General features: G+C 47.3%; 3 protein-coding genes across 3 annotated transcripts; 2 read left to right on the forward strand and 1 right to left on the reverse strand.

Annotated features, from left to right (window-relative positions):
* Positions 1 to 323: 323 nt before the first annotated feature.
* Positions 324 to 1761, reverse strand: PG994_010001 (uncharacterized protein; the record flags this gene model as incomplete). Its single annotated transcript, XM_066861410.1, has 4 exons — positions 324 to 719; positions 777 to 1088; positions 1144 to 1440; positions 1486 to 1761. The coding sequence occupies 4 exons, from the start codon at positions 1759 to 1761 to the stop codon at positions 324 to 326; spliced, it is 1281 nt and encodes a 426-aa protein (XP_066710520.1).
* Positions 1762 to 2457: 696 nt separating this feature from the next.
* PG994_010002 (uncharacterized protein) lies at positions 2458 to 4082 on the forward strand (the record flags this gene model as incomplete). The annotated part of the gene is made up of 4 exons (XM_066861411.1): positions 2458 to 2732; positions 2780 to 3291; positions 3336 to 3489; positions 3533 to 4082. 4 exons carry the CDS (start codon positions 2458 to 2460, stop codon positions 4080 to 4082), a joined length of 1491 nt encoding a protein of 496 aa, XP_066710521.1.
* Positions 4083 to 11464: 7382 nt separating this feature from the next.
* PG994_010003 (uncharacterized protein) lies at positions 11465 to 12081 on the forward strand (the record flags this gene model as incomplete). The annotated part of the gene is made up of 2 exons (XM_066861412.1): positions 11465 to 11760; positions 11814 to 12081. 2 exons carry the CDS (start codon positions 11465 to 11467, stop codon positions 12079 to 12081), a joined length of 564 nt encoding a protein of 187 aa, XP_066710522.1.
* Positions 12082 to 12218: the final 137 nt, after the last annotated feature.

Genomic DNA, 12218 nt, shown 5'->3' on the forward strand with positions numbered 1-12218 from the left:
TATTGACAGGGGGGTTGGGTGGTTGGATCAGACTTTGTAATAGTGGTTTGTAAGAATTGGCAATTGCCTAGAGGGATGCGGTGGATGCAGATGGGAAAAGTGCAGTGAAAGGAACCAAAGTTGAGATGGGAAGGTGTCCCTTATATCCCTCATGAGATTTCACATGGTGTCACAAATCGGATTCATTAGATGTCTGTTCTCGATAAGCATGGTTACATACGCCACTCGTACATTGAGTAGATAAGCCGCAAAGAGCTATTATATTCAATCTAGTTGCTCTATGTGAAGGTTTGCTTCCAATCGCTCAACGAACTTAAAGTTCATTAGAAATACTTGACAGCCAATTTTGCCTTGAACGCTGTAAGGGCATGCGTAAATGGAGAGCCGTCAACCTCGCGCCGGTACAGCCAGCCATGTTTCTCTGCAAACTCGACTCCCTTCTTCTCTGCTTCTACCCAACTCTTCCTGTTTGTCCTGTTTCGAGCCGCGAAGAGGATAAAGATACGATCTTTCGATACTTGCGGTAGGGTCGAAACTTCGATGGCATTGAAAGACTCCTGGTTGAAAAAAGGTACAATGCAAACATCAGCTTTCCCTATCCACTGGTCCACGACTTGGGAATAGGTATGCCAGTCCCCTGTGTCGAGTATCTCTATGCGCACCTCTTTCCCTTCGATTTGGCACGTAGTGTATATCGTATCCTCGAGTGTTGGACAGTGCTGTATAGATATGTATTAGTAACGTGTTGCCCCTCATAGGAAAGTGTTTGTGCTTACAGGTTCACCGGCTGACAGGCGTCTGTCAGGTGGCAGAAAGTGATGGTCCAAGAGAGTTGTTTTTCCACAGGCTTCTGGACCTAGAAGGCAGACGCAAATCGGTTTGCTGGGGTAGGCTATGGCAAAGGAGCCAGCAGCTTGGTAGGCATTGCTTCGTGCGTACGGAGCTTCGATGCGCGCCGGCGGTGTTGGCTGTCGATAAATAGAGGCCTGAGTCGTGTAAAAGGACGCGAAAGATCCTGCACCATCCCCACGTTGAGTGGCGCGCCATTGTTCGGTTGTGACGAATAGAAAAGACGAAAGGGTTAAGAACTACAGTGTAAAGATCAGTGCCAGATCCGTCTCGGTATGGAGTACGGGAACACACAAGAAGGAACAAAAAGTCGTAGCCCAATCCAAGCGCAACAGTGGCAATGAGCTGAACCACGGCAACTCCTCCTCGTTTGAGGTTCCAACACCAGAGGGCTGTCCAAAGGTAGTAGAAGCCAGCTGCCACGAGCTGAGTCCATTGCCCGGAAATGAAAGACAGACCGAGAAAGAGTGACTCGAAAAGAACGAAGCATGATGCAAACCAGAGGCTATTGTAGACCTTGGAAAAGTACGCTGTGGTAGGAATGTGCCTCGTAACCGCTCGACTCAAAGGGGCTCGTATGACATATAAGGACTGTTATTGTTAGTCTTGTTTCGAGGTGCGACTAGAATAACCTACATCGATAAGGATAATGCCTAAGACATCCCACTTCCAGAGCCGCCTGTTCCATGCTGGGTCGCCCTGGTACGCCAGTACAAATAATACGCAACCAACCAGGAGGAAGGCGAAGACGCTGAAGCAGCCAACGAGGAAGAGAAGAAGGTGCTCCCAGCGAGCCCTGGGTGACGGGAGGGGCGGGTGGTAGGCGAACCATGCAAGGCATGAGATGCTCAACAGCCCGATGGTAGGGACATAGGCAAATGCAGGGCCAGGACCACGTAGTAAATCCTCCATGGCGACAGTAGTGTACTTTGAGAAGAAAACTCGGTGAGCAAGTGAACATGGCAGACAAGGCAATCATTACAGATGACCATACAGAAGGGCAATGCAGCTTATATCAAGTTACACCACCTTGCGAGTTGTAGTGTCAGTGTTAAGGAACGAGGATTGTTTGGGTGACGGCCCAGGATTGCGTCGAGTTGGTTGAGTATCGATCAGCCATGAAATTCCGGCATTATCCCCGCTGATAGTCCAGCGCCTATTGGGACTCCTACAAATGTGTAGATGCATCCCAACGGGACCAAGCTCGATGAAAAAGCAAGGCCTGGTTCGGCGATCCAGCATTGCCCTCGATGAAGCCCATTACTAACATCAGCTCAATGGCAGGCCAGGTGTGGTATCATACCCCGTGGTCGTGACGGTCTAAACCGGGTTCGATTAGCCCGGTTGGATCGCCTGACACCTGGTCTGCGAAGTTGGCTTGAAGACATGAATGTGGGTGGATAGGGCAGACCAGGTTCGAAGCCTCCTATTTCAGCAATCTTATGTGGGTCATTGGGTGACTTGGCAGCACCTGCAACCAGATCCCTGCACATTTCTACGTAGAAGTGTGCAGGGATTGTTAGCACATGAACCTGTTCTCTGTGTTCTGATCTCTCCCCATGTTTTCTATGTCCTGGAGTCTATGTTGAAGTCGAAAACGCTGTCGCCATGATCCCTCGCATCAGTATTCCCGTGGATGAGCTGGAGAGAGAAGCCCAAAAATATCAGCCTTGCAAAGGCGAGGTTATTATATCTTTTCATGTATTTTCAGAGCCACAACAGGAAATCATCGAGGTACATTTGCGGCCTATTACCGTGGTTGATGTACGAGCAAAGCAGTTCACGGTTTGCGGCTTTTCGAGCCTTGCATCCAGAAGCGATGTATCCAAACATATCGAGAGTTTCTGCAAACATCTGCCTACGGGCGAATGGATCAATGGCGGGTAAGTCTTTATGGCTGGATGTGCTGTTTTAAGCTAAACGAGATCAGTCACACTGTCAAGCCTGAGCCTAACGCGTTGCTCTCTGCGTACCAACAAGACAACGTGCCCGGCCAGCCACCATCTAAGAAGAGAAAGGGAAACCAGCCGCAAGACATTGTAAAGAAGACGGCGAACGCATTTCTCATAAAGGTACAATCAGGGGTCAAACGGCTTGCTTACCCAAAGTGCTCGAGCTTGAACGAAGCCACCAGTGACAATATCTTCGAGATATGTACAGTAACGGGTGAAACACAGAGAGATCTGAACGTCATCATCAGCAACCTCACACTTATCAAAAACCAAAAGTCGGCGTCGGCGGCGAAAGACGACTGGAAGTTGGAACATTTGATCCGATGCATTCGCAATATTTGCCGGGATCGGGGGGAACTCTCTGTTTCCGACGACCCGAATAATGCTCTTAAAAGACGAGAGATGGTGGCATCTCGAATCAATGCGGTCGTGAACAAGCTCATTCCTCACGCAGGACCATTAGCACTAATCATATATTCTGCACTAGCCGGTAAGTCTAAATATTCGGAGGATGAATGAAGCTGATCCCAGTAGAAACCAAGTACAAATGGAGCGAAGTTGGATACGTCAAAGATGAGAAAGTCGTTGAGGACGTGGTTGCTGGCGTGCTACGCCAAGCCATTGAGGTTCCCGAACACTGCGAGCTCTTCAATCCTGTGGCAGCACTGAGTTGGATATTACAAGAAGAGTATGTTACCACAGTCGAGAATGAACACTCTAACGTCTCTTAGTTATCAACGCCTTTGCCAGGAGCTAGGCCTTGCCAATTTCTCTGCCTTAGATACTGAAGGTGGCAACGGGATGTTCAAAGAGCTGCCACTCGGGCTAGCCATGGCACGAGCATGCCTCCCAAAAGATGCTACCAGGTTGTCTGAGAAGGGCGCTTGGCTGCTCGAGGCAAAGAACGACCAGCGACAAGCACTGGTAGCGAATGGGCCGACTGACGGCCGGGGCGGTGGTGGTTCGGGGGTGCAAAACACTCTTGATGACATCTCGTCGCCAAGTCTAGAGAACGGACAGTATCATACTTGTGAGTTGTGCGGTAATGCGATGAGTAGCCACAATGGCCCTCGAGTCGGCTGTTTATGCAATATGCCCCCGATTTGTGGAGGAACTGATATACTGTATGATGAAGAGGGTTATACTATGGCGGGTGTGATTCAACTGCAGAGCTACCCAGAATTGCCTCCTTGGTGCACGATTCCTCCAGCCAACATGTACAATATTATTCCGCCAGTGGATGATCATACGATCAACCCTGCGTTGATCCAGCAGTTTTAGCAAATACAAGTAAAATTAACCATACCTCGTCCTTTACCCTAAAATAAGTCGAGCTTTCCAGTAGATACATGCGATGTTCAGTATGAGGTTCCCAATCAAGTTTTAAATATGGAGGAATTGGGTTGCCATCAACGACTTTGTGACATGCTACTTCGACCTTCTGTAGTCTGCCTGGAAGAGGTACAATGCAACTTCTGCTGGCGTGTGCTGTCAGCGTCCCCTTCTGTAGTCGACAAACGGACCAATTGTAACTCATGGGACTGAGGTGCTGCATCCGAGGCGCCTTGTTAGTCAGCTAAATCCGTCTGTTATGATAGGTGATACACACAAGCTCCTTTACAATCTGGTCGAGGAGAGGTTCAAATCTTTTCAACGGCTCATTCTTGAGTCGGACAGCATTGGCATCCTCCTCAAGTTCCGGTGGTCGCTCGTAATCAGCTTCATTGAAATTAAAGCTGGCCGCTTCCGCAAGTAAAGCTTCCAAAGCCTTTGTTGCTCTTATAGCCGTGACGAACGCCATATCGCTATATGTTAAAGTGCGTAGGTATCTTGGTAAAGTGACGGCTTCTCAGTATACACTGAGAACGAAGAAAAAAGTGTAATAATCTGAGGAGAAGAACGCAGAAGGTTGTTCGACATACAGTATTTATCCCAAATTGAACTGGTAATGAATAGTGGCCTCGTTCTTCGCCTCGAGAGTTGTAATGGGAAGGCCCGCATTGAGCTTTCGTTGTCATTTTCAAAGTCCTCGGCAAAATGATTATCCGATTATCCGATAATCCTCTAGATGTATTACATAATTCTGACGCTCGAGAGGAGCAGAGCCACTTCTATGAGATAAACTTCAGTAGTTGAAAAAAATGGGAGAGCGAAATGCATAATTTGTTGATAATAGTAGTCATGGTTTTGACAGATGCCAAGTATGTATATAATCTTCAGCCATGTTGACCTAGCTATCTGTCTCTAGAGGTGGACTTGGTAGATGAAAGACCAAAATTGTAAGAGTTCAAGTGACTAATTCAATGGGCTTGTTTCTGCTACATACGAGTATTCTAAACCTAGGGAGGAAAGAAAGAAAAGGGATAAGGATCGTGACGGATCACGTCGTGCTTCCGAAGGTCTTCCGAGTCTGTGCGTCCTGGTGCGTGCACCATTTGTCGATAGTTGGCTGAGGGACGCCGAAGCCCAATACCAGGCCATAGCCCTTGACAAAAATATCACTTCTTAGGGGGTGGTGGGGGGATGGTTCCTCCTGGTGAACCCTTTACGATTGCTTGCATCGAGCCTGCTTTCGTAGCGGAAGTAGTGTCGGTGCTCGGGGGAGGGTCTGATAAGGAAGTTGTATTAGTGATGTGTTCATTAAGATGGGGGTAGACTTGCCCGGCATAATGACTGAGGCTTCGTGAGACGAGCGGAATATATATAAAATACTTCTGGCGATGCTTTAGTGGTGAATAATCAGTATTATTGCCCAACGGTGTGAGAGAATGCAAGCAAGTACGTACTGCTGGTCTGGAATTTATTTGGATATGTTCACATATCAGATTGAGTAGGCTGAACTCTTTGAAGATTTATTTCGCCCCGAAAGCAGATATTGGAGGATATATATACCTGCATACGTCCTTTCTGGCCACCAAGTTCGCGCGACATCGTCTCATTATCACCGTGCATGCACTCAGCTGCACGCCGTTCAGGGTTTGATGTGAGTTTGTGACCAAAAGGGAAATCGGATATACCATACTCCAACTTGGCCGGGGAAAGATTCGGGAATACGGAGGCTAGATACAGTATGGGTCAAGAAACTGGCCTCATATACTGGACGTCAGAGGGAGGCCGTGAACAACTAGGCATTGGCCAGTCTCGGTGAGGTACAGTCGTGTCTGCATTGCTGGGATAGCTTTGACTGTAAGTTGAATAACCCTAGCAACGTGCAAATAAGCCTGTTCAAAACATATATCACGACCCGGAGAAGGACGCTACAGGGCTCAATGTGATGTAGCCATGCAGACAGTGCTTGATCGAAATGAGGGATACCCATGCACATCTTCACCTGTTACGACTTTAGACGATGTAGTTCTCACCAACCCTCGATCCAGGGAAGGGATTCAACCCGAACTGCAACCTCAATGGCTTGCATTAACATGTTGTAGTATTTGTACCTGGCCGGTCCTACGGCCTAGTCCGTCCAGGACTAGAGTCATCAATACTTTACATTGACCTCTTATAGTGAAGGGTATTAAGCAAAGCCGCTGTATGCTCTCCTTCGACGGCTTGCATAGTGACATTCACATTTTTAACTTGCCAACTCTGGCGAATCGTATGTCCATTGGGTAAGAAAGGAAGGTCAGTGCCGGCCAGGCGAGCTATTTTTCTATAGAGAGTTGGCTGGCAGGAACCAAGTAAGACGTACAGATCATACAGACCCGACCTGATGGTCATCGTCAGGGGGCTGTTACTTAGCCGCTCACAATTATTCATTGGACGAGATGTACTTGCATTCTGAAGATCGTCATTGGTTATACGCCGAATGCCTTAGCTTATGAAGTAGTCTTCACCCAGATGAGAGGCCTATATACAGTATTTCAATCCTCAACATGCCGAACTAACATAGTCCGATGTTCATCCATGCTTCGGAAAAGGATCCTGGAGGCTTGCCATGGCGCTGATGGCCTGATCTGGCAATCAGCGTACTAATCAACTCTGCTCAATACCATACATTCGTGCTTTGGCTGAACCATTATATGCTGGAATAACTATAGTGGGTCAAATGACACGCTTTAAGAATATGCAATGTGTAACCTGCATTTGCTTATATCAGCTTGACACATTGTCACTAGCTAACCTGCATTTGCTTATATTAGCTTGACACATTGTCACTAGCTAACCTGCATTTGCTTATATTAGCTTGACATATTGTCACTAGCTAACCTGCATTTGCTTATACTAGCTTGACACATTGTCACTAGCTAACTTGCATTTGCTTATACTAGCTTGACACATTGTCACTAGCTAACCTGCATTAGCTTATACCAGCTTAACACATTGTCACTAGCTAACTTGCAGAGGATAAGCTACGTCACAAAGTGCTTCTTATACAGTGTTAATTAATTCAATACACGGTAGCGAGCTAGTTACTTTCCCGCATGCATAGGTATCTGCGCAGCACTATGTATGTAGCTATTTAGGCTAGACAAGAAAGGTCACGTCCGTGCCATCATACAGTACTGAGAAAATTCATTGCCAGATTCCAACACTGCAGCATTCTTCTCGTAAGGCATACAAAGTGCGTTATATCGGTACATTTTTGTGTCTTGGTATTCAAAAGCATATTGCCCTTGGAGTTTCTGATACTAATATCAGTATGCAGCAGTTGAAGTTGGAATGAGGGACAGCGCGACTTTGTTTCCTGTACTCAGCTCTGTTTCGGCGCGCAATTCTCACAAGGATCTCCGTTGGGTTTAATGCCTGGAGCTTGACCTCCCTCGCACAGTTTGCACATTTCCGTGATAATCTAGTTACGAATTAGTCACAGATAGTGCAATTTAGAAAAAAAATGAATATCCGCACCAAAGTTGCTCAAATTTGTAGATGAATAGTATTGTGGTTGTCGTTGATGTTAGGCTCCTGAGAAGTTAGATATTGGGTAGCAAAGAGCTTTAATACTTTGCTCACATCACATGTGGCTAAGGCAGCGTCACGTGAGGCACGGTTGTGATTAAGGTTATGAGGTAATAAACCCCGCCGACACCCCGCATCACGCTGCTCTGCCAATTTCTTCTGAGCCGAGCGTCACGTCCGATTTTCATCACGCTTCACCACGTCGAGGCGCAGAGGATGGCATCAAACCCCGCCGATACCCGAATACCAGAAGCTTCTGAATGCGATTCATTCGAGGAAGCCGAACGATCCTTTCAAGAGTATGGGGTTTCTGTACCAGACTATTCCGGGAATTGGAGACATCGTAGAGTCTCTGAGCTCGGAGGAAGGCGAAAATACAGAGACATTCAACAAGTGTTTCAAAGACATATTATTCAAAAACGAGGTATTTAGTGCAAGCTGCTTTTCTGCATTGATACTAATATCCCTTAGTATATTAAAGAGATCTTACAACCATACAGTCAAAAACCGCCGAACTTCGCATTCCCCCTCGGTTTCGATCCGATCCATTACTATGTGCTCGCAAAAGATCCAAAGATAGGCCAAGATAGAGGCCATCCCATAAGTGTCTATGTTTGGCGGAAACACACCCATCTGGATTGTGCCTTGGGCTCGCTAAAAGGAGATTTCGTCACGAGCGGCCCTCGGCCTAATCGCATGTTCTTGGTACCTTACCCTCAAATAGAGGGGGTTTTCAACGAAGCCCAAATTAAAATGGAGGAAGGAGGCATGTGAGTAACCCAAGTCGGGAACTTTCGTACCCTATCTAATAGCGACCAGCCTGATAGCACATCCACGGCACGCTTTCATTGTGAAGAAGGGGTTTGCGTTCAACTACACATGGCTTGGGATTTGAACAGGGTAATCATGAGTGGTTACATAAAGGTGTCCAATAGACAATACATTTTGAAGTTTCACCCGAATTGATTCCCACTGAATTGATTTCCATTGAATTGATCCCAAATCGACTGGTATGATGGGATTTCCATGCCTCCAAAGAGTGTTGGCTGCGTTCGTGGGTTCTGATAGAAGTCGTGGGCTGATCCTAATCTTGACAGGTTGGCACCGAGGTCCGGAGGCAAGGCAAGATTAGCTGAATCGAGTCTGCTTTCCGCAACATCAGGGGGTTCTGAGAAGGACTGTGATGGAAGATCATCATGATTCGATTCAACATGGACTAGCGGAGGCGATCCTAAAGGAGCTGTGGCTGCTGGCACATTGTTTCCGGATCTGGCGGCCTCTAATTGAAATATGGGCTGTCGCGAACGTGCTATGGAATCAGCATGATCGATGTAGTTGCTTGCGGAAACCTTTTTAACCTTATTCCGCCGGATGTAAGAACGGACGACGTTCGGAGCACATCCCATCAAGTCCTTGATCTCGGCCTGTATCTGCCGGACCTGCTCGGTAGGGCAGTCTCTGGCGCAGTCGTGTTGGTACAAAAATTTGAAAGCGCCGTGAAACTCATGGGCGCAATGGGCACAGCTGATCAATCTGTGGCAGTCTGCCAAAAGAGAGATAAGCATAGATTTCGGCCCGTTTGAGAAGAGTTGTTCACCTACGTGTAGCCCCGTGGCGTAGGAGGCGAGATTGTGTATCGAATGAAGACGTGCAGCATCTACATGGGAAAGCTTTGGATGCCTGGTTGACTGCATTTGTGACTTCGCTCCCCAGAAATCCGCTCAATTGCCCCACAACTTGGTTCATGTCATCCTGTGATCTCATTGTAAGAGCAAGGCAAGTTGATTGGGGCTTGGTCCTCACCTGTAGAGACTTGAAATGCACAAGAAGGTGTGTGCGCAACTCCCCGAATGATGGCCATGGCACCGAACACAGATTACAAATTAGTGAAGTTTGACTCATCTTCTTCGCGTAGATAGAAGAGTTATCAGTGGCAAGGTTTGCATTAGGTGATATCGCAGTGTTAGCAGCTTTATGGTTAATGAAGTGTGGGGATTTCCGTATCCCATAGCGGTGCGGGGGTTAAAATTACCCACTGTTCAAGTAAGATGATCACTGCTACCTCCCACGTACTTGAAGCCACGGCGTCTACAGAAGCGTGTTAATTCGATGGAACATTCACGCAAACCAAAACTACAACGCCAGTAAATTTTCATGAGAGAGCAGCTAGACATGGTTATAGCACAGTCAACCTTGCTGTGTCAGCCCATCATATTGCGAGGGACTTCGATGCCTTGGTGGCACCAACATTTATAATCTTCATCCTCTACGGCGCCAGGCATCATGCTAAGTAGACCATATCAACATCAATACGACTACCGATGACTGAAGGCAGCATCAAAGATAATATTAATATAGGTGGAAGCTGCCCTGGGAAAGGGACGCGAGGTTCGCATGTCCAGTAAAACGGTCATAGCCAACCTGACAAATCCTTCAAAGATGGCGATCTATGAATGGTTGGTGGGCTCGAGACATGTGGGCCTTTAGTTGCTTCCGCTATTTTGTTACGAGGGAGTTTGATCGCAATCGCTGCCTCCCCTCACCCCACCGCTATTTCGTGGGAACTGTACCTCTTCGATTGCCTGTGCTATCCTTGATTTGCATATGCAACGGGTCGCACACTCTGATAATAATCTGTACGATGCTTAAGTTGGTGTTCTTAACGATCTCTCGTAGCGAGAGCTGGCATTCGAACTTGATGTTCAACAAATGGATGGGAACTGCTTGTGAACGGGTCGGTAACGGTGAATTTGGGTACGTGTGGGTGGTATCCCCAGTGCTCCTAGGATCAGCGACGGGAGTGCACACCTGGTGCAACTTTCTCAATTAAGCCTTGACATATGACAGGAAACTGCATTGTCCCGTGGCAAGTGATAAGTTCCAGCAAATCATTGATTGCATACCCAAGTCACCCAAGTAGTTGCTGCAGCCCCCATTTGACCACGTCTTTCGCGGCCGACACAAGCCAGTGTAATATGCAACTGCTTACCGCGAACATGCTCGCTCCCACACCTACGTGATCGAAACGACCAATGTAAAACACACTGATCCCAGACAAGCATCCATTTCTTTGTGATATGGATAACGACCATGGTCTGGAAAGATAAGATGGTTCGCTCAGCCGGGCTAGTCGGCCATGCGTAACATGTCCATTCTTTATCCATTCTTGATGTCTGAGTCTTTTGACTTATCATCTACTTATATCGAAGCTCGTATTCACCTTGAATTGCCTCTTCATTGTCGAAGTACGAATCTTCACATCTAAGCGAACAACGTTGTCGGCCGTCATATGACCAAGGTAAACACCAGCTTTCTATCATGACCTGACAGATCTGAACCTCCAAAGATGTGTACAGTTATTACCGACTACTACAGCTGTGGCCATGTCAAAGGGACGCGGACTGACAAGACTGGTTGCCCGAATCCGAACTCCTGTTTAAAGACCTACCGAAATGGTAGAACATTCACACAAAATTGCGGCGCCACGGCTTGCAACACTCCGCCGTCCTCCTGAACTAGCCAGGGCTTGCTCACTAAAGGTGAGGTTGCCCAAGGCCAGGGTAGAGTGCGGGGTCAGCTGTGGACCTATTTTTGCGGGTTTACATATGCTTGCTCTGTACCTAGCAGGCAACGCACAGTATATAACAATACGTAACAATGCAATCGCTGTAATCTACTGCTCCATTAGCTATTTGCCTTTTCCTTTTATTGTTGAACATCTTGACTTTCTTGGTAACATCAGTTAGCGATTCATACACAGCATCATGGCCCTCAAACTTCATATCCCAGATTGCATCCAGATTCCGGCTCACCGTCTACATCTGCCAGAACCCAGCCAGCCTCTCCGGATTCAAATCGAAGGCCCAACTCTGGCAATTGAACGACTGCTTCCGACGATATCATGGCAGACTGACCCCACACACTTACATTTTCCGCAGCCGGCCGGCCCGGCTCTTGCAAGATTGGCTTTCAAAGCAATATATAAAATGGAACCCAAAGCAGGTGATGATATGGTTGTACGGGATGAATATCTAGGCTGGATAGTGGAACAGCCATTAAGGTAAATACGTCCTTGGGTTCCCAGATACCTTACTCTGTTACTGATCACAATAGTCGCATCGACTACTATGGCGTTACGTTCGATCATCTTGTTACGCTGGACGAATCAGACCCAGACGTCTTGCAGGTCAACATTATCGAAGTAGAAAACGATGCGGGAGCCTATGCGACCGAATGGCTGCCATTCAAAATAACATTAGCGGATTACACAGGGAAGATGGTTTTAGCTGTGCCAAGATGTTGTCAAAAGAGAAAGGGGTCGCAAGATCGGACCAGAGTAAACAGCTCCGTCGCCGAGCGGGTGTCATCCAGTTCGGGATGACCTGCATTGTGGGTGATATGCTGCACAAGTAGGAATTCATTCTCATATTAATGCTATTATCAAATATAAAGCGTTTTAAAGCCAGCATCCGGTCATGGGGCGTCAACAGCCACTTGGGAGACGGAAGACATTAGACT

Source organism: Apiospora phragmitis, assembly GCF_038363925.1.
Source record: "Apiospora phragmitis strain CBS 135458 chromosome Unknown utg000010l:1.0-9815664.0:1.0-9183399.0, whole genome shotgun sequence".
In the NCBI taxonomy this organism is placed as follows: domain Eukaryota; kingdom Fungi; phylum Ascomycota; class Sordariomycetes; order Amphisphaeriales; family Apiosporaceae; genus Apiospora; species Apiospora phragmitis.